We start from the raw sequence: 22,459 nt of genomic DNA, 5'->3' as shown, positions 1-22,459 counted from the left end.
AGAACTGGGGCTTCCCGTTGCTGCCTTTCTGTTCAGTGATCTGCAGGGCCAAGGTAAAGCAGGAAAAGCCACAACAAAGTCACCAGTGACACTGTGCCTGTTCATTCCTAATGAGATTCGTGGTGTTGCACTGCAGCTTAAGTTCTGAGCTCTGTCTCCTTCGTTACCCTTCCCCGGGCTATAAAAACCCTAGTGACCATCACCTCAGATGTCCCTGGGGCAGATAACAGATGCTATATAAGCATCAGAAAAACATCACATGAGTCCAAGCCTGTTATTTATTAAAATGTTGAGGGATTTTTTTCATTGTGGTTTCTTTTGCAGTGTTTTTAAAGGACTAATGAAGGTCAGGTTAGTCTCTCCAAAGATTTGTGCACTGAGGTTTGGATCAAAACCAGTGATGCCTCTCTAGGGCCAGGTTACCTGCCATCTCTGCTCTGGTACTCAGTGTGGCAGTGTCCAGACGATCCAGAGGATTTCCTTTTGTCAGGATCTGATGCAGTGGAAGGTGATTCATTTGGAGGAATGACTGTCAAGATTTTTTTATATGTGTGTGTGTGTATGTTTCTGCTTGGGGTGCACAACCAGGACAGGCTGGCTGAGATTTTCCAGTTTCAAGTCCTTGTCTTTTGTACTTGTTGTGGCTGTGAAATTCTTGCTCTCTTACGTACTGCTGCTGGGCAGTGGGAGCTGGAAAAGGCTTCAAAGAAATTTAAATACGGCATATTTTTTTCATTTAGAATTTCCTGACCTTTTCAGTTTGTCATGTTGTCTTCCTTCCACTGTGGTGTTTGCATAACTTTTGGTCTGTAAAATAAGGGAAGCAAAAGACCTTATCACTGTTTATTGTTTTATAGATAAGAATTTCACCAATATTTCGGTGAGAGAAGGACTGTTTCACCTCTAGGAGTGGGCAACCTTTTTTGCCTCGAAAACAGCTATTACAATGATAAAATACTATTTTAATAAAACTCAGAGTGAGTTTTTTTATGAATTGGTGAACACAAATAATGTTCCGAGGTATTTCTGGAAAGTGTTTTGTTTTGAAAACTTCAATTTAGAATTTGTTTGAATTGTTTTTCTTGAGCTTTTTTATTCCTGTTTTCTTACATTGTGACATGTTAGTAGTGACAGCTGGCATTTCATCAACAAGTTTCACTTGTTTCACGGAACACAAATAGGAGACACATCAACCTGGAAAATAAGGAGCCCTTTAGTCAGTACCTCTTAGCTGTTACCCACAGAGATTTAAAAGTAAAATAGTGAAATGCTTATCTCCTTCCATTGGCTTATGCCCTCTCATTAAGAGTAGTACAGAAAATGTAGTATAAAGATTTTTATTTTCCAAACTACAAAGTAGTAAAGATGAAATTAACCACCTGTTTTCCCTTAAATGTATTACCATATTATTGCATGTGGATTTTGAGTTATTTGCATATTATTTCAGGATCTGCAAGTACCTGTGACTACCTGCATGCCTTGATACAGCAAAAACATCTAAAAAGAAAAGATTAAATCCAAAATATAATTAAAATTCTGAAAGAAAAATTTCTAACACAAATCCTTTCAGAGAGTCCATTCATCAGTATTTTAGATAAAAACTAGTTTTCAATCACTATTATTTTAAACCAATTTAAAATATGAATCAGTTTTGAAATTTGCTCTAAAATAGTGGTACTAGTAGTACATACTAACAGGGATGAGCTTTATCCATTTAATCCAAAGTGCTTCAAGTGTGAAGCTTGTGGATATTAGAAATGTATTTGGTTTGAAGCAGCATTTTTTTCTCGTAACTGTTCATCGCTGTAGTAAGATTTTGGTATCAGTCCATGACTAGAAGGAAGGAAGGAAGAACTGTGCCTACATATGCAGGTTTTTTTCAATAGCTGAAGGAAAAGATCAGGCTGAAGTGGCTGCTCCTGAGCTCGGCACAAGGCCAGCATGGGTGTCCTGGGAGCAGAGGGTAGATTCACTGGAAGTGTTTCTATTGTGTACTCAAGGTAACCGCACAAAATCACAAGGGCAGACATGGAAGTGACATTTATGCTGGTGGATTCAGTGATGGCAAGGAGCATTCAGCAGCACTGGTATATGGAATCATAGAATGGTAGAAGGTTAAGGGGTTGAAGGGACCTTAAAGACCATCTAATCCCAATCCCCTTGCCATAGGGACATCTCCCACTAGACTGGGTTGCTCAAGGCCTTATCCAGCCTGGCCATGAACATTGCCAAGGCTGGTGCATCCACAGCCTCTCTGGGCAACCTGTGACAGCGCCTCACCACCCTCACAGCAAAGAATTTAATCTCTTCTTTACAGTAAAGGATAACTCCACTGCCTGGCCCAGGCTGGGGACCATTCCCAAGAGGCACACATTTAGCCTGTGGCCACCCTGATGGTAGTCCATGGGTATTTAATATATGGGCAGAGGCTGTTGTATGTAGCAGTGAGAGCCACAATGGAAGTGACACTTGTATTGATGGCATAAGCATTTTCACCATTTTTAATTTGAGTTACTTTTGTGAAGCAAAAATTTAAATAATGGTCATTATTTTGAAATGGCAAATTTTACTCCCTTTCAGGCAAAATTTACTCCATCTCAGGGAGAGTGCTTTTGTATTCTTCAGCTCACTTGGAGAGCTTGTTTGGTGACTTCTTTACTGGTTTGATGGTTTTTGCATATTTTTAGAAATACAGAGCCAAAGACATGTATAAATGAGAAGGAAAGTAGCTGTAAGCAGAAAAGTAAACACAACATTGTCAGCTCAACATCGTTTACCTATGGCTAAATCCTCATTAAGTTGTGTTTGATATACTTTCACAATGTATAGTCATAATACGTGTGAGAGTGCTCCCTCTTGATTAATGGCTTCTTTGCATGGCACTGGAGTCATTGCTTCCATTACCATAAAAGCATTTTGGACAATATCGAACTTTCTGTGCCTGATGGGCCAGAAAGGAGAATGACTGTGTTTGTACAAAACATGTTTAATTTTATTGTTTATATAAATTGGATCCTTGTCCTTTATGATCAGAGCAAGTCTCCATGCCTTCTTAGGTATTCACTGGACCCAGCTGCAGAGGACATTGGCAGGGGGATCATTACTGAGGCAGATCTTCAGAGAATGCACAAGTAGTGGATATGTCTCACCCCCTTGTCTGCAGATTCCCAATCCACAGGCTTCAGAGGGGAGTAGGTTCTGTTGTGGTTTTGCACTGTGCGTGGTGCTACCAGATTAACAGAGAGTTCACACTGAGTTTTGAGAAGACGTATTTCTGACCCCAACTGTAGGAGAAACTACAAATACCCCAAGAGTTTTACCCTTGAAAACTCTTTATTATTTTTAATAGTCTAAACATGACATCTGACATAAAGACATAAATGTTTAGACCAGTTTCAATATCTGTTTTTAGTGTGCCTAATACATGATGCTCTGTAAAATCATTCAAAATACGTTAAGCTCACATTTATCTCAAAATGGTTCATCAGTAGAGCAGTGACAAGTGTTGCAACAGTTGTGATCAGCTGAAAAACTGCTTTCATATGGTTGCTCAAAAGCCATGGCATCTCCTGTAGCTCAGTGCCTTAAAACTGCTTGCGTCAGATCCTGCCATCACTTCACCATGGTTGTGAAGGGAAAGTTCAGTCCAGAAATGGACATTTTTTACTTTCTGCTGGTTTGTGTGAAATTCGGACCCTGACAACCAGAAGTGACTCTGAATCCCCAGACACACATCACTGAGCTGTCAGGCCAGGAGTGGTGATAGTAGAGGACCGTGGGACTGCCATGCTGCATGAGATACTCCTCTCTGCCTTGCCCTCTATCCTCCCCAGGAAATAACTCTGTGCATGGGTCACAGCTGCCACTGGCTTTCTTTGTCCTCTTGGCTCCTGGTTTGGGCATGAGGCAGCAGGTCCCCAGCAGGGTGACTGCCATGTGCCTGCTTGTCACACGGCTTTGTCGCAGAGAGGGCAGGATGCAGTGGTGTGGTGAGCTCTGGCCATCATCTGAGGCTGCTTGTAAAGACAGTGCTAAGGCTGATGGTTCCCAAGCATGTATCCAGCCATATCCCTGTTGTGTTAGGGGAATTCCCTAACTTCTAGGGAGAATTAAACAAGGACGATAGAAATACAGGCCTCTCTGGCTCCTTGCTCTTGTTTTCCCTGGCTTAGGCCAGGGCTTTATATTTACTCCACAGTGACAATTTATAGACCAGTGTAGCTGAGGTCAATTTTGGCTCTCTGTGTCTCTTTCATCATCTGCATCCTGGAGATAGTAGTGTTTTCTAGGGCTGAGTGAATAATTCATTATGTGGCTCCTTATTAAACAGATGTTGCCTCTCTGTTTGCAGATAGTCTGCAAATGGATTGCATTTTGTTCAAATTTATTTGTTGTTCCAAATTATTCACCAAATACTTTCAGTAAATAATGTTATTGGCCTATAGTGCAGTCAGAATATGAATTCGAAACCTGCCTTACATGACTATTTGTCATTGCTGGTTAAAATTTGTTATTTCAGCAACTGTGCCTTCCAGCAAACTTGTCTCATAGAGCTTCCCCAGAAAGTAACACAAGGATGCTATGAATATGTTAAGAGTGAATGTTTAGGGGGTATTCTTTCTTCATTACTACTAATGCAGCTGAAATGCTAATCTGCCTCACTGGGTGTTGTGGATATTGGAAAGATGTTTTCTGAATGTAAAATGCTTCTAAAGTGGACACTGATACCCCAGCCCTGGCTGCTCATCCCTGCCACTCCTTTAGGTAGCAGGTGGTGTATGGTTCCAGCTACTGCTGAGTGCAGGGCAGGAGGTGAGCTTAGGAGGTGGCACATGCTGTGTTCAGAGCCCCTGGGCCAAGCAGGAATCCATTGGACTAAGTCCCTCCCTGCTAATGAAGAAAATGGGTGGGGGCCCAGGGAACATGGCATGGTTTGGCTCTCATCCACACAGTTGAACTCCTTTCCTTCCCCAAAGATGCCCATACTTACTTACAGATGTGGTGGGTGAGCTGTGCCGTCCTCCAGAACACTCTGAGGAGGCCTTTCCAGTAGTCTGAATCTGTGCCACAGACTATAGAAGCAGTATGAATGTGTGAATGTCCCTGTGTTTGGGTCCTGGGTAGTACCCAGCATTTCAGGAACACATTTAAAGCCTACGAGTTGCTCAATTACTTGAAGCACTGGGTACTCCTGAGCTGAGCAACAGCTTGCCCATTGAGAAGAGGAGATGTCCTCCTTTGCTCCCCCTCTCCTGGTGTTCCACTGCTACCTTGGAAGTTAGAACTGGAGAGGGAAAAGGGAAAAGTAAAATCTGAGTAGCTTGATAGTTTGGAATGAGGGCAACACAGGCCTACTTTTGAAAGCCATACCTGCCAGGTAGCTACAGGAGAGGGTTTTTGTCCTATGGCTCCTTATACAGTACCATTTTGTTTTTAGCAGATAGGCTGGGGCCTCCTCTGGATATTCTGCTGGATTCACTGAACTGCACAGCGTTCAGTGTGCAATGGAAGATGCCAAAGCAGCACTCGAGCACCATCACGGGGTACACGGTAAGTGATGCTCCCTGCTGCTGCCTCAGCCTCAGCCTGCACACACGGACACCAGTGGGACAGCCCCTTCTCCTAACACACAGTGCCACTTCCCAGAAAGTAGCCAGGGGACAGTGGGCTTGAGTGGATTGAACTGTAACCTTAAAAAAACCAAGCAGTTCATGTTTTAGAAACAAGCTATGATGGGAATTTGGGTTGGATGCCAAGGGCCTGCAGTGGATGTAGATTGCTTTCCTGCAACTGTTGTGGTTTTCCTGCAAAGCTCTCAGTGCTCTCTGCAGCTGATAAAACAGTAAAGTAGAGCAGAGCAGGTCAATATTACACTGTGCAAATGAGGGCCATCCAGCTCCTTTGACTTATACATCCAGCCTGACGATTACTTTAGCAGGAATATGTTTTCAAATGAAGCCTCTAAAACTTCCCAGACTGGTAGCAGGTACAATGGAAGGAGTCACTTTCATGGAGTCTCTTCCTGGATAGGTACTGTACTGCACAGAATCCCTGGGAAACCACCAACAGCCTTAAATATCAAAAGGACTTTGTTTTATTCCCCCCTACCTCAGAAGTCAGTTTCTGTTAAAGAAGCTGAATGATTTTCCTGTTGTACTCAGCAATTTTATAGGGAAGCCTCTGACCCCCATCAAGGCTCTGCCATGTTATCTTCTGACTATATGGCAAAACAGAATGGCTAGGCTAAACTGGTTACTGTGTTTTAGTGTTCAAGAAGAAAAACAATGAGCACTAACATGCCATTCGTTCATTTTTGTTAGGTCTTGCTTTAACAGGTATTCCATGGCAATGAAACTCAGTCCCAAAATGGAAGTTTTCGTCAGTGGGAAATTAGCACCAAAGATGTGAGATGTTGACTAGAATGTGTTGCTTTCACCTTCAACAAAAAAAAACCAAATAGCAGTTGTTCTTATTAGCATTTTCTATGGAAGGATTTGAAATTTCCAGGAATAAAATACCAAAAATTCAGTTTTATGTAAAAAGGGGGGAAGTAGAATACCACTGAGTACCTTTATTATTAATGTACACTAAAAGGGTGAGACAATTCCCTGCAACAGGTGTTTCTGGTACACATGCTCCTTTATCCCACAGTCTTGTAAATCACACCAGTGCAGCCCAGCTGCAGAGTTGATTTTGTTGTTATGAAAGTGCTATGAACTAGAATATAGTAGTCTAAAACTCCAAAAATCACTGGCTGTGGCCAGGACCTGCCTCAGGTGGGCTCTGTGTAGCTGGGTCCATCCTTCTCTGTGAAAACAGAGGTGTGATGAGTAATTGTCTTAAGTCGTAAACAGTTTTCACTTTTCATGCACGCAGATCGAGCATCTGAGCTCCACTACTTTTTTTAAGCCTTGAGCTGGTGTGTGGCATGATAATAAAACCAATGACAAGCAGCATCAATAGTGTTGTACCTAAAATGTTTTCACTGTAGTATCTTGACCCTCTGGCATCTCTGGGTCTCTGTGCATGGGAAAGCAGATTCTCTGTCTCATTAGTCTCCAGTACATGGCAACAGACATGGAGAAACATTTTACGATAGAGCAATTTTTATAATGTCATAATCGTGTAATGTTCACATCTTCCTTACATGAAGTAAGGTGTCTAAGTGGTGCAGACTGGTCCCACAACTCTTTAGCTGTCCATGCTCACCACAGACAAATGATGCACAATGAAAATAGTCAGCTCAGGTCTGCACTACAAACCCTACAACTGCGTCTCACATTAGTTAAGTGTATACACTTTGTGATGGTGTCCTTTGGTCACACCGACAACTTCTAGCAAATATGTAAGGAATATTAAATATTAATATTACCTTTTCCTGCATTTGAAAAGGTAAGAGATCATGGGCTCAAATGCTGTCCTCAGAGTGAGAATGGTGCACTGGTGCACTCATTCTTAAGTAACTCTGAAACACTGAGTTATTGCTTTAACTGGTTTGACTATATCTTCTTCCCAAGGTCTTTTACTCAGAAGTTGAAGGTGACAAAGCAGTTAAACAGCTCTCACATGATGTACCCCTCAGTTTGGATATGATTAGCATGGTGAGTATTGCTTTTCATCAACAATCAGAGCACTGGAGCAGAACATGCAAGTGGAAACTTGCAATCCAAGCCCCAGATCTACTCGGGGTGTTGAGCAAAAGGAAATCACAATGTTTTTCTGTTTGCGTGATGCACTTTTGCTCCTTCTTGTCTGACTGTTTTATCATGTAAAACTATTGGGACTTGCTCTCAGCTTCCTAGTACTGATCTTTGACATCTACTAAAATAGAACTTTTAATCTTGAATGTACATTTTCTGTGCATTTTCATACATGGAAGGGGTGGAGTTGCGCAAGTCTATGCACAGTTAGAGAGAGTTGCACTATCAGTGTATGTGTATTGCAGTGTCTGACATAGCTGTGTGACTTAAAGAGTGTTTTTGCTTCTGTGTGAGACTGTGGCCTTCTGAGATATGGCTGCTTTAGTTGCAGTTCTGCAAGTTCATATTCTAGAAGATTCCCCTAGATGCTGGTGTTTATTTTGTTCTTGAATACACTACTTTTTCTTATTGCTCTCAATTTGTTTCTTTAAGTTATGTTTTTTCTTTTATATCTCCTTTGTATTCTTGCTTTGGGGCTTTTTTTCAGTTGCCCCTTCTCTTTCCTTCTTCCCTTTTTCTGCCCCACTTCCTCACTAGAAGTGTGAGTGAGGAGGATGCTCAAATTTCCTGCAGTTTTCCATCACTCTGGTTGTCAGTTCTGACTTCTGCAGGATCCTGGGATCACAGTGAATGAAACAATATTGCTGTCATGATATATAATTTCTTTATTTATGCATTATTTTCTCCCTTCTTATCTTTATCTCTGTATTCCTCTCTCGCCTTTTTTTTTTCCTAAAACCATTCTTACTAGTAGTGCCAAGAAAGATCAAACAGCACACTGTTTTTTATCTTAATCCTAACAGCAGTACTTTTTAATCACTGGGAGAGGAGAGTCTGTATCCCAGTATTCATGCAGATGATTAACAGCCACATAGAATACTACATGCTGCAGCATATGGGTCTTGTTTTAATTCCCTGACCCATTATTTATGTGCTTTTGCTGTCACTTTTTATTATGTTAGTTCTTAATAAGTCCTATTTGCTTTTTCCCAGGGTCAGCTTGAAGGACAAGCAATTTTTGTAAGTATTGCTTCGCATGAAACTTGGTCACAGATGAGCTTTAAAAAGAAATTGAATGATTCTGACTTGGTCTTTCCACAGACTCACGCACAAAGTTAATCTCAAATGTTGATTCTATGTAGCACTTATACAGGGCCTTTCATGGTCAAAATGTAGCAAATAGTAGCCCCAAAAAGCTCAAAATCCACAGGTGAACAAGGCGGACATGTAGGACAAGTAGCTCCCTTTTTAGCAACGGACAAACCTTTTTCTCAGTCATCAGAGGTATTTAGGGATGTCTTGTTTTGATGGAGTACATTTGTGCAAAAAATGAGGTATATCCAGGCAGTGAGGATTTAAAGATGATGGGGACAGTCAAGTAGTCAGACAGACACTAAAAGGGAAGAACAAAGTCTGGCAGTTGGAGAGGAGATGAAGAGGGAAAAACCTGAGCCAGTCCAGAGAGAGCCAAGAAGGAGGAGGAGCACAGGAAGAGGCCAGCCTTGCAACGCCCAGGAGGAAGGAGTGGGAGACTAGCTACTAGTCTAAAACAAGTTTGAAAGAAATACCAACTCTCTTAATGGCTTTGCAGCTGGTGAATTAATCAAATTGATTATTTCCAGTCCTGCACTCAGTCCAGTCTGCTTCCTGTGAGCAGTAAACAGGTTGGGTTTATTGTGAGCAGGAAGCAAGCAGGAGGTGCTTGAGTTTAGGTAGGAGAAGGACAGCAATTTCAGTCTTTAACTGAAATCCCTAACATCAACAGCCTCTTGCAAATTTTTTTTTCTGAGAGCTATTTTAGGAATAGAGAAATCTCACGAAGTTGGTGGAGCTCACAGAACTTTTGTGGTCTGAAATAAGGGAAGTTTGGTTGCACTATAGGAGGCTGAATCCTCAGGATGCACTTGAACCAGGACTATCTGGTTCAATCCTAGCTGAGCTGAGTCTGGATTATGGCATCTCAGAGTTGAGGTTCCATGCTGGGCCCTACTTTTCTGCTTGATAAAAATAACACTTCGGAGGGGTACTTGTGGAGAAGTATGAATGGCTGGGATTAATCAGCTCCCAGCTGTCATTAATCCTCCAGGAAGTGGTGTTCTCGATGAAATGCTTTCTGTTTTATTCATACCAAACTCAACAGAAATCTGCAATAGTTTTGTGGTTAAGTCTGCATAGCTAATGTTTCCATCACTGAGCCTCTCCTGGTGCTGGGTATGACCCTGCTGCTTTCTTAGAGGCTTCTCTGGGTCGTGTGAGACCGCTGTAGCAAGAGCTGATTTGCACCGCCTGTTTCTGTGCATGCCTATGTTCATGTGCCTGTGTGTTAGGAAAGTGGATAATGGATTATTGTGTATTATATCATCATAAAGTAGAGAACATGTAAGTGACAGCAGTTAGGAGAAGTGCAGATGCAGTACCATTTAGTAAGGCGGTTGTTCTAACTGGGCATAATATTCAGGAACTCCAGCACATGTAAAAAATAAGAAAAATCAATAAAAATTAGTAGGCTTTAAAGGTGGGAAGTTTTAGGTTGGGCACAGAGCCGTGGAGAGCAACACTGCTCCCTGTCAAATCACTAAACATACCAGTACAAAATGGGAAGTGACCAGCTGGGACCAGTAGTGCAGGGAAGGAATTGTCGTCAGGGGAGAGAGTGTCATTAAACCCAGCTCAGTTCCTGCAGCTGTGTTGTAATCCACGGTTTGATGATTTTTTGGATTAAAACAAAACAGAAAACAGACATTCTTTTGGAAAACAATTTGTAATCCTGGTGTCTGTGAGGCAGCTTACTGAGCCTCAAAACCAGTTTCAACACACTTGTAGGGAAGGCAAGCTGTATGGCAGGGCAGGGAGGGATATATGGGATAATCTACAAGGAATTGGCTCCCCTACCACAGAAAAGGTATCACATTGCCTCACCCCATTCAACAGTGTGAGATTGTAATGAGAATACCAAATGTAATTTTTTAGGATTTTAGCAAGAGTTGGGCAAGACGAATAAGTGAGGTTGGTGACTGTTGAAGCATCATCAGCAATCGAGTGTTGAGTTTGGGGCATCAGGCTTTGAAATATAGAGGTAATCTGAGTGGAGGGAGGACTACAAAAATGATGGGGGTAGCTCTTCCACATACTACCTAAATTCATTATCTGTGAGGCCACTCTGTCTCTTCTGAGAGGGAGAAAACTTGGGTTTAAGACCTGTCTTCTAAATACAAGCAAAAAAAGAAATGAAACATGTACTCGCAGGCTGCTGGACAATGGGGGACAAGGAAATGTGTTTCTTTTCCAGGATCTGATTTGAAAGTGTTCCTGGTGTGAGGTGGGTATTCCCTGACATTGCCACAGGTCAGGGTAGCTTGATGACGTCCTGAATTTTTACTTATTCACTGATGTCCTGATCTTTGAAGATTAGAAGAGGCTTGATCTCAGAGATACCCACTGTGTGTTCCAGAGCTCTGTTCATGGAAAGGGCACTGCCAGAAGGAGGCAGGTAGCCACGTGTGTAAGGCATGAGTGCACCTTATTGAGGTTTTGAGGGCACACATGTTGAACTTAAATACTTAAGTAGATATTAAGGCTTTGATCTTGACTGGCCAGGCACTCAATGAGATTCCCTCTGTTTAGCTTATTGTAGACTTGAGTCTGCAGGTAATAGTATGAGGCATGCGCATGAATATCCAACTCTCTGCAAGCACCAAGTTCCTGAATAGTGTGAAAACAAAAAGACAAATAATGAAGGATTTTTTCCTTATAAGAATGAGTGTAATAAAGAGGAATACTGGCAGGAACAAATGCACAGAGTTAATGGCAGACAGACAATACCTATGGCATGGAGGATAGAAAGGCAGGAGCACGGGCGTCAGTACTGTCGCCAGGAGGAGGTACTGGGTTTTCAGCAACTGGCTTCTCAGATCACATTGTGAAAGATCTCAGTCCCTTCAGCTATGAGACTGAAAGACCCAGATTAATCTTCCAGAGTGAGTGTTCTTGCTGCCTCTCTCTGGACAGTTACTTTTCCAGCATTGTTTTTGTCTCAGATTTGCCCAGATCATTCGAACACATCAAGTGTGAATGATGGAAAAACAGGATAGCGGTCAGGTGGTCCATGTTAATAGGAAATCAGTGTTAGTGCTCCAAAACCATGTCCAGAGAAATGACAGATGGCAGGGTGTTGTCGAACAACATTGTAGTAATAATGTAGGTTCCCCAAAGAGTAGAGAGGAAGTGGTTTTTTCCAAATGACCATCAAAAGGAAATTTAGCAGTTAATAAAATTTTTGGATTGTTTACTATTTTACTGCAACTGGAAGTGCAGATTTAAAGTCTGTTCCAACATGAAGAGAAAGGATAACTCCACATTTTCAAATGCACTGTGACTAATGTGTTTAATATCAGAGAATGAAAACCAGAAGAATAATTGCTGTAAACCAGTTTTTTTGTAAGTGCTTATTTTTCACACCAGAACAGTCTGTGGTGTAGAACCTGGTATTTCTGTTTACGTGTGTATGCTGTCAAAATTCATAAATCTGGGATTAACACAGGCATTCCAGGTAGGCTGCAGGTAAAGTATACTCAATTTCTGTACACATGTACACATTCTCCATTAAAGATCCACGAGATCTATATGTCTGAGGCTGATCCATGCTATGTGCAGCAGCCAGTGATGAAATGTAATATTTTGGTGACATTTTCCATTTTCTGGAAGAATTGAACAGGCTCCTCTGAAGAGTATTCATCAGCACAAGCTCTTCACATGGAGTTGAGCATTGCCTCCTTTACAGTAGTTGTCTGTGGGTTAATCTTTCTGTGTTTATGGCAGAAGGACAAATAAGGGAAATGCCTGCTTCAGGTCAAGGCTGTTAGCTGAGCTCGTAAAATTGTGAGAGATGATGGGATAGAGCTCTGCTCTGTGAGAAATTAAGGATCATCAGTTCACACTGCATCGAATTGCTTCACTCTCAGGAGGTTTTATGGCCTCTGAATTTAAAAGAGAAATAAAAACAAACAAGAAAAAAAAAGGGCAAAACACACCAGACTGATACCAAATGCTAGCAGCTGGGTCAAGGGAGGGAATAGTATGTGACTTTGACTTCACCAGTGAAAAAGCTGGATATCAAATACAAATGATCTGCAACCTTATGAGTTGTGCTGAGAAATGGGTCCAGGTCAACCTTGTGGATTCCCCCTGGGGCAAAGCTGCAGCTTGAGAGGAAACATGATTCTATTTGTGTTTGTTGTTTCTGAGCTGCAACTGGGCTGGGGACAATCTTCCTAGGAGAGTACATGGAAAACACCATGTAAGATCCCCAAATTCCAGCTCACGGCACTATCCCCAGTTGCACAGAATTGCTGTCACAATGTGCTTGTCTGCTCTTGACTTGGCAGGATGTTGTTATTGGTGACCTGAAGCCAGGCACCCCACACCGCGTTAGCGTTGGAGCGTACGGCTGGGCAGGGAAAGGACGGCCCAGCATGCCCAGAGAGGTGACAACTTTATCCCAAGGTAACACTGCTGCAGGGCTCTGTTGCAAAACTGGCAGGGCAGTTGTCTCTAGCACTCACACCTAACCTCTGTCACGTGCAGTATCATAGTACTTCTCTGTTACTTTTCCACAATTGTAGGGTTTTAGAGGGGCAATAGGGTGAGGGGAGAAGGCTATAAATTTGATTTAAATCTGTGGGTGTTGGGTTATTGTGTGTGGCAATGCAGCTGCTTCTCTAATGCTATTCCTTTGCACCTCTTCTTAGATAAGTGCATGCCCCCTGCACCACCCTATCAGCCCCAGATCGTGGTGGTTTCTGATTCAGAAGTTGCATTGTCCTGGAAGCCTGGAGTGAGTGAAGGAAGTTCTCCCATCCAGTACTACACAGTGGAGTTTATCAGGCAAGTTTGCCAGTGGAGCCTGAATTTTGGTGTTTGCGCACTATAGTGTTTTGGGGTTTTTTAAACCTAAACTGCTCTATTAAACTGCATATAGATATGGTTTATTTACTTACTGTGTATCGTATGCTTAGATTTCCTCTCAGTGTGTTGAATTACCATGAAAATTTAAAGACGAAACCAGAAATGATCCAATTTGTTATAAAATCACCAATAAGTTGTACTTTCTGATGGAAGAGAAATAAGGTCTAATTTGATCTGTTCCCTCTGCTAGTGGCCTGGGTGAATGAAGCTTTAAGTTTCTCCTGTCATCAAATGCTGTCAAACCATGCTGAGAAAAGAGTGTTTGGGAGAATGGTTTCCCTGGGTTGCCTGTAGACAATAATTCAAGGATTGAAAATTCAGCATGTTGGACAGTTTTACCTGACAAAAGTTATAGAATCATAGAAACATCGAGATTGGAAGAGACCTTCAAGATCATCCAGCCCAATCATCAACCCAGCACTACCACTGTAGCCCCTAAACCACATCACACAGTACCAGACCCAGACACCTCTTGAACACAAAGCCATTTGGGTCTTGAGCTTGCAGGATTTAGACTTGCTTTGTTATGCTAATGCTAATCAAGTTTACATGAAATGTTGATCTCTCTGTTTAGATTTGGGGGGGAAAGTGGTGTGTTGGTGGGGCCTTTTTTTTGTTCTTTTATTGAACTTTTATTGAACTCTAAAATTTGCAGCAGTAGAACTGAACTGACAGAAGTTGCCAGTCAAATTGCTTTTATAAGCTGCATAAGAAGGGTCAGGAGGAGGTGATTGTATCTGCAAGCATAACAAGTATTTGTACTTGACTGTTCATATGCTTGTGTGAGCTAATATCTGCATACAAATCTATGTATTTTTATTCGCCTCAATGTTTACCCTTACAGTGAAAGTAAAATTCAGCCTTTTAATCCTTTGAGCGAATACTTGATGACAGGTTTTAGTTGAGGTTCCTGTAAAAGAAGAGAGAATTGATTCTTTAGCTACTCTAATCTGTAAAAGTCAAAAAAATCATTCTTTGGGAAAACATAGTCATTTTTTAAAAAGAATTGTTGTTGTTAGAACAGACAGGAAGAACCTGCTTTTCAAAGTATGGGTACAATCTACCAAAAAGATATTGATATAGCAAAAAGAATACCCAGACTGAAAACCTACTTCTTAAGTGATGCACTTTGTGTTTGGACTGAAATGCCCCATATTTAGTTGGAGGCAATCCAATGTTCAGGGCACTGCGAGGCAGGATGTGAGGACTGAAGATACTTATCTCCTTCGTTTAATGTCTGCTGTAGACCTACAATGAAATTTTTTCAATATCTACTTCTTTAACACAATTTTTATCTGAGCTTTTTGCTCTCTCTCCATCACTTCTCTCTCATTTGCTCAGTTGATGGGGAAGGGATTTTGTTGTATTCTGATTGACTGCACTTGTATCACCTCCGTGCTTTTACTGGAAAGTGGAACCTGGAGGCTTATGTACACTTCTTCATAGCACCAGGAGCCTGCTAATGGAAGAAGTGGGCACCATCATCTCCATCTGACACAGTCACAATGTTTTTGTTCAGCCAGGGAGTGGAAAGCTGCCTTTGCTGTTTGGGTCAAAAGATGCGAGTGATTGAAATTTAAGTGTTTCATCAGCTTTAGACTTTGGGAAAGAATTTGCTAGGAGCAAAATGTTTTGATTGCACTGTTTAGTTTGAGGTTTAGAGCCAAGTAGAAAGTGCCTTTCTTAATTCTGGGATTACACTCTCTTAGACTTGGAAGCTTGGTTATATATTTGGAGTAAGTTCAATGAGCCATAAGCCCTAATGGCAGTTAGAGGTAAACATTTAACTTTAAGCCTCATTGTCTTTTGCTGCATATAGTGTTAATTACTGTAAAATGTATTATCGTGAGTTAAGGCCAGTAAATTAAACCAATGTAAAACTAAAACAAATCAGTTCAAGTAAATCTAGAATTGAGTCCTCTTATGTCAAAGAAATACACCATTATCCTGTGATTTTGCAAAATTAATTACTTTCTAATGCAAATGTGTAATTTCACTTGGGTACAGCACAAATGTCTAAAAACCATGACATTCTTTAATAATTTCCATCTCCTTAGAACTAACTTTATGACTTTAACCCTAGGAAAAACATGTTGGGACAAAACACTCCTCTCAGTTGCTCAGCTGTGATACTGGGGAAATTCAATATATTCATGAAAATTCAGTACCTTAACTGTTTTGAGATACCAGAATCTAATCAGAACCAGAGCTAGCCTGCAGCCTGTGGTGCTTTATTTAAGCACTTGCCTAAGGGGTTTCCCTTGGGAACCTTTGGTTCACTACAGGCAGTGGAGGGCTGTAGGTGGCTTCAGATGTAGGATGAGCTGAGCTAATTCAGGCTCTGCTCTGCTGCTGACTAAAAGAGGATGTTAAGGAGATGACAATCTCAACTTGTCTAAATGCTGGAAGTCAGGAGGGAGACTGTGGGACTCACTCTTCACTGGACAGTTCATAAGGAATGTGCAGTAGAATGTGTTAAAACCAAAATACATAGTATCTGTGCAACTTTGTAGGCTCAGTGTAAATATTCTGTTGGTTAATGGCGAGAAGTATTTAATGAAAAATTACATTTTTATGAAAGCCGCTAAAGCAAGACCCTGGACTTAAGCATCTGAGTTTGGGTGTTTTTCCTAAAGATGCTATACAAAATTAATTCTTAAAAATATCTGGGGTGTTTTCAGTCAAATACTCCAAATACTCAAATTTTTAATCTGTTCAATGCCTACATGATCTTCTAAACTTGGTGACTAACTTACCCAAATTTTTATACCCACATAGCAGCTACAGAATCACAAGTGTTTCAGCAGCACATACCCTAAAACAATCAGGTCACTTTCTTTTCATCTCATTGGTATGTAGATGAAATCAAAAGCTTTTAATATTAATCTTGGCATGCAAAAGGAAAATGTTCAGTATCTTGGTAGTGACATGAAACTTCTGCTGCAATGAACTGGGCGTGTTCTGCTGATAAAACTGGGAGATTTATTAGTATTCAGATGTTAGGGTGGTGTGGATTCAGTATGGTGGTGTAAGAAATAAGATTTCTTGATTAGTTTGAAGCCTTCCCTCTCCTTCCCAGAAAAATCTATCCCTGAATCCATTCCCTGCTGAACTGTCTGTCTTTGGCACTGCACTGAACCAGACAGTCATTGTTTGCTTTTGTTTGCAAAGAACCTGAAACAACAGAGCTGACCAGGGAGACACCTCCTAATGTCTAGGAAAAATACTTTCAATACTGTTTCCCTGATTATTGCATGAAATAGGCATGTCTGCCTCAGTATTTACCTCACTGCTTGTGAGATTAAATCCTTGAAAAGGTAACTGATGAAGAAAGAGGAACAAAAGATATTATGGAGGAAGCGCTGAACAACATTAGATAGCATCAGAAGAATATCTAACAAGAGAATGAGTTACGAAAATTGTCCACTTTTCCTTTCCTCAGAACTGACCTGGCATATTGGTTGATATATTTTGTAGAAAGTGTCACAATAATGTGAAATATAATCGTTACTAAAAATAATATGTTATAGTGCAGTATATCTACAAGAGATTTTTCCATCCAGTGAATGATGATGTATTGTACTTGTCATCATATTTATTATTTGCTGAAATACTTTTTAAAAACCATTATAGAGATGAATCTGCCCCTTGAGATGAGTACAAATATGGCACAGAAGAACAATCAGAAACCTTAGAAAAATTGGATTGCTAGTGGGTGCCTCACACTTAAATAATTTCCAGGTGATTTTAAAAGGAAGTTCAAGTGACTATAAAATTGCGATTCTCTGCATCAGAAAAAATTCCCTTCTTGAACTGAATCAGTCCCCAGGTTACAACATAAAGCAATAATCCAAAATTTTTGGGTAAGTTTGGCATGGAATTCTGCCCTTGGTTTATACCCATCCAGTCCTATTGACTTTAGCCATATATTTATTATCTCAAAACCACTATGATTTGTGTTAGATTCCTGCTGCAGAGCATTTATGTGTTGGAGATGCACAGCTGCAGCTTCAAGAGCAGGCAATGTCCATGGAAGTTGTCTGATCTCCCTATTCACAGATACATTTGGACCTACCCTGCAAGGTCTTGGCCAGAGGCAGTGAGACCTGTGTTGGGCAACATAGTGCTGCAGGAAAATGGGAAAAGTGGTATCAAAATGAGCCCTTCCAGTGTAAAAGTTGACAACATAAAATCATTTGACATACAGAAAAGGACCATGGAGACAGTTTTCAATAAAATGTTCTGTTCTCATCTCAGGGAACATGGGCGCTGGCTGGCCCTGGATGCAGTCACCAGCAGAATTTGTGTTCCTTTCCCCATCTGTTTGCCATGTTTTCATCTCATACCATTTTGTTCACACAGGGAGCATTCTGGAGAAGTAGCAAAGGTCGAGTGATAAATCTTCCTCTTTCCCTCTCCTTCAGCTGCAGATCCTTACATATTTGCAGACATTTCCTTTATTACAGACTTCTGCAGAAGGAAGTGTTGGGAGAGACAGTCTGTATTTGAAGGCTAGCCTGCTGTTTGTGTTATCTCCTAAATATTTTTAGGGTGCAATGCCTCCTTTGGGTTCTTTCATCAAAGGCGTGTTGTTTCTACTTGAGTGGACACATCGTCAAGGTCTGTTGCAAAGAGGCAGCTTTTGAGTTAGCAGGAATTCCTTGGATGGGAATTAGAACCAAAAAAGGATGTGTACAGGAAAATTGAAAACACTACTAAGCAAGCCTTTGGAAGGAAGCAATGTTAACAGCTTTCATTTGGAAAACACTATATATTTTCATTTTGGCCCAGGCATCAAAAACTCAGAGGAGGGAAACAATGGAAGAGTAGCCAAAATAAATGCTCTCCTGTCTACCAGGAAATGGTGGTGAAGGGTGACTTAAGATGGTCTATTTAGCTATCATTACATCTTGTGTGTTTGTCTGATTTTGTTTTTATTTTTAGCAAGACAATGAAATATTCATGTTCCGTGTGCCACTGTGCACTTGGGACAGGCAGCTGAGAACTGCTGCTTTGCCACTGCATTTGCCATGCTGGCACAAAGCAATGGAACCTCAGTGATCAATAAATCTTGTATTGACCACGAAAATAAAACATATATTAACTTTGGCATTTCCTTCCAGCTGAAAATAAACAAATACAAAATGCCTGCCTCGTGCTATAATTTTTAATTTGAAGACTGTTGGAGACATTTGCAGCTAGTCCTGTGTAAACACTGGTAGATTCAGGGTGCACTTGGAGGTTATTTCCTGTAATAAATATTGCAAGAACACTGGAATAATTTTCTCTGAAAGCCATTTCTGTCCTTATTTTACTTTCATAAACTTTAATTTTAGTATTTTGGGTGGCCTAGAGTGAATGTTTACATTTTTGTTTTGTTTGTATTTGTTTAGCTTCTTATTTTGTTCTCTCTTTGATAAGAAGAGGCCACTTTTAGAGAGAGTGGAAATGGTGCAGAAGCATCAGAATACTCTCTCAAAGTACTTGAAATCACCCACCCCTTTACAATGTGCCTGTATGTATGAACTTAAAACAGTTGATACCAAACTGCCATGTGAATGGTTATACTGGTTTCAGCCGGATTATAATGGCACTTAGAGAAGCACTTGTTGGCAGCTGGCTTCCACTATGAATCAGGAGTTAACTAGGCATTGTCCAAAGGCAGCTACAGGAATGTGGTTACAAGACCCATGCACATAGGCCACACTCTCTGCATTATTGTTTTGTGGGTCTTGGGTTGTCTTTGTGTGTTTTTTTGGTGGCTTGCTTTGGGTTTTTTTGTTTCAGGTTGGTTTTTTTGTCTGTTTGTTTGTTTTCTGAAGAGACTTTGGATCTGTATTTCCTATGTTGAGTGGATTAACCTAATTACTTGGGAGATCAAATGATGGATTCTCATCTTGCTAATGCTTGTATACGTTTGAAGGGACTTACTGGCATTAGAACACCAGCTCTTAGAAATAAATCAGGATCTTTCCCTCTATTGCAAATTATTGCTTTATACAGCCATACAGGGAGGGAGTTGGGAACTACAGGTAATAAACCCTCACTTGAAAACTACTAACCCAAAACCCACAAAACAGATAAGCATAACTGGATTTGTCAGTATGTCCTCTAAACAGCCTCCTTGGCTTTATAACCAAAATCTGAGTATTGGGTTTGTATGATTGTACAGTTTTGATATCACAGGCTTCACAGCTTGGTAATTGTGGGTTGCACAGTCTGACCCTTTAAGAGTGAAGGGTTTCAGTGATTTAGTAGACTTCTGTCTCATTTATTAGTGTATTCCCTAGAAAAGTTTAAAGGCAGCTAATTTATAGAGCCAGCTTTAATTATTAAAGATGTGGTCTTTGTTTGATCCTCAAGGCCAGACCTTGACAGCAACTGGACGGTAATAAGAGAGCAGATCCAGATGGAGTCCATGGTTCTCAAAGGACTTCTCCCAAACACGAAGTATCAGTTTGCCGTCCGAGCAGCAAACTCCTTTGGATCCAGCCCTGCCAGTGCACCAAGTGATGTCATCCGCACATTCAGTGAGTACAAGCACCTTCTTGTAATCAAAGCTAAACAAAAATGAAGTATATCTGTAAATAAAGTGTATCTGGGATAGCTGTGGAGGCCTGCTGGTGGAAGGAGTTGCTCTCCAGGAAGAGTCACCCCCATTCTCACACCTCTCAGTCCTGTCTGAGGAGTTTGCAGCAAGCACCCTGTGAAAGTCAAGCCACAAGCAAAGATTTGAAAAGACCCAGGCAGCATCACTTTCATGCCATTTCTCCACTCTGGAGGTCATTGCCAGGTATTTTTGGATGGCTACTTTCTGAATTTTGTGCTGGCTTCATGCAGAACTGATAAGTGAATATCATGGGGAGAAATGAGAGAGATGAGTATATTGTTCATTTTTTCTGTTCTTTGAAGCTGAACCTGATATATTACATATATAATATCAGCAACTCAGAAACACCAAATCAAACCTGTACAGTTTTCTGAGGAATAACACTCTTAACTATTAAACACAGTCATGAAAATAGTGTAAATAAAGTGAAAATAGTGAAATAAATAAAGTGAAATAGTGAAAATAAAGAAGTAAGCACCCCTTTTTGATCAGAAGCTGCATAGCAAAAATATTAGGTGAACATGCTGACATACCAACTTGTTAACTATTATAATTACATTTGTGTAGCAATATAGACCATGCACATTGCAGTAAGTGTTAGTCCAGTTGCTGCTGGGCTTCCTCAGGATGCAATCCTCTGCCAATGCTGGTGTCACTGTGGGGTGATTTTGGGGGGGCTGTTGCTCCTCATCACACCCAAAGTCACAGCTTGTATGTGAGAATCCCAACCAAGGCAACATAGAGTATGCTGGGAATCACACAAATCACATTTTCTAACAGCAAAAAACCAAATGTCACAAAGAGAAATGGAGGAAAGAGAGCCAAAGCCTAAATTGGGCTAAAGGAGCTATATCTTTAGTGTTCCAAACTTTTTATATAGAAATGTGTATCAGTATTTTATGTGCCTTTTTTTTTCCTTTTCTCACTCTCTCAATTGCAAACCATCTCTAATTAACCAGTGAAAATGAGCAGCAAATATTTAGGTAGGACTGTGAGCTCTGCAATAAGATTTTACATGCTGCAGAAACATAACAACATGCTTAGTGATCCACCAATTTAACCTGATAAAGATTTATTTCTAAACTGCCTCCCTGTTGTAGAATCCCTGTTTTCATTGACTTATATGGCAGTTTTCATTCTTTTTGTCCCTCTGTCCTAAATTCAGCCACCTGAACAGTTTGCATGTAGTTTGCTATGGCTGCTGAGCTCAAAAGTTTAACTTCTGAAGTAAATGTTTGTGAAAACCTCTTGCAGCATACTCTGGAGTTCCTTGGCCTGTGGATCCTCCAGGGTCAGCTCCTGCTGCCTCAGGCACATGTGTGTGTTCCTTGGTATCTTGTTTATCTTTGGATGTTAGCAGCTGCATTCTTTGGTCGAAAACATAAAGTGTTTAGCTCTATTAATAAGGGTGGAATCATCTTCATGCTGTGCAGTACTCCAGGGAAGGCACTTTGTCTTTGGAAACTGCTTGTTCTGCAGAGGCCTGCCAAGATGTCTCTAAAACATGGGTTTCTGTCATTAGTGCTTGGAAACAAATTCACATCTGGTGTGTATAAGCACTGATTTCTGGAGAGGTTCATAAGGGATGGGAACTTGGTTCTCTGTGCCTGGATCAGATCTGAAAAGTCAATATATTATGCATTTTGCACTGCTCTTTGAATGGGCTTAAAAAGTCTGTGCTGGCCCAGGGTAGGCACATGGGTGCTGCAGTGGCTGAGAGGTTGGTTTCCCTGCTCCAAGGGCCTGGCAGTACTTGGCAGAGACCTTCATGACCAGGCAGAGCTCCTGCAGCCCAGGACCATGTCATGTCTGTGATGTGCTCCAGTCCTGCTCCAGGGTACTTGTACTTGGAGCTACTTTGGCAAACGCAAATGTTATTCTTTTGCCAGTGTGCTCTTTGAAAATAGGCTTAAAAACTACATATAGGCACTATACCTGAAACTACACATCGTGTTATCTTGCGGATACCTGTCGTCACAACCACATTTTTGCAGAGCAAGGAGTGCTGCTCAAGAGCATCAGGGATGAGTGCCTTTAGAAATAAATTATTTGGTTTTCTGAAGGCAGGAGTGTAGCTCAAATGATAGTCTAGCTGATAGCAGCTCTCACTTGTCTTTACTTGTGATGTCTGTGTAGGAGACTGACTTGATGTTAACCAGACACACAAATACATTACACATTAGTA

At 41.0% G+C, this 22,459-nt stretch overlaps 1 protein-coding gene across 4 annotated transcripts in view; it reads left to right on the top strand.

Annotated features, from left to right (window-relative positions):
• EGFLAM (EGF like, fibronectin type III and laminin G domains) overlaps window positions 1–22,459 on the top strand; it is a 79,204-nt gene that overhangs the window by 11,936 nt on the left and 44,809 nt on the right. For 2 of the 4 annotated variants that reach the window (XM_032097247.1, XM_032097245.1), the window contains exons 2-7: window positions 5,441–5,550; window positions 7,518–7,601; window positions 8,694–8,720; window positions 13,085–13,202; window positions 13,448–13,583; window positions 20,028–20,194. In XM_032097247.1, the coding sequence (XP_031953138.1) occupies window positions 5,512–5,550; window positions 7,518–7,601; window positions 8,694–8,720; window positions 13,085–13,202; window positions 13,448–13,583; window positions 20,028–20,194 (571 nt within the window). In that variant the 5' untranslated portion in view covers window positions 5,441–5,511. Of the gene's footprint in view, window positions 1–5,437; window positions 5,551–7,517; window positions 7,602–8,693; window positions 8,721–13,084; window positions 13,203–13,447; window positions 13,584–20,027; window positions 20,195–22,459 lie in introns of all 4 variants that reach the window. The other 2 variants (XM_032097248.1, XM_032097246.1) reach the window with 1 other exon arrangement.

The sequence above is a fragment of the Corvus moneduloides genome, chromosome Z (assembly GCF_009650955.1).
Source record: "Corvus moneduloides isolate bCorMon1 chromosome Z, bCorMon1.pri, whole genome shotgun sequence".
Taxonomy (NCBI): Eukaryota; Metazoa; Chordata; class Aves; order Passeriformes; family Corvidae; genus Corvus; species Corvus moneduloides.
This window is presented reverse-complemented; position numbering and strand designations above follow the sequence as displayed.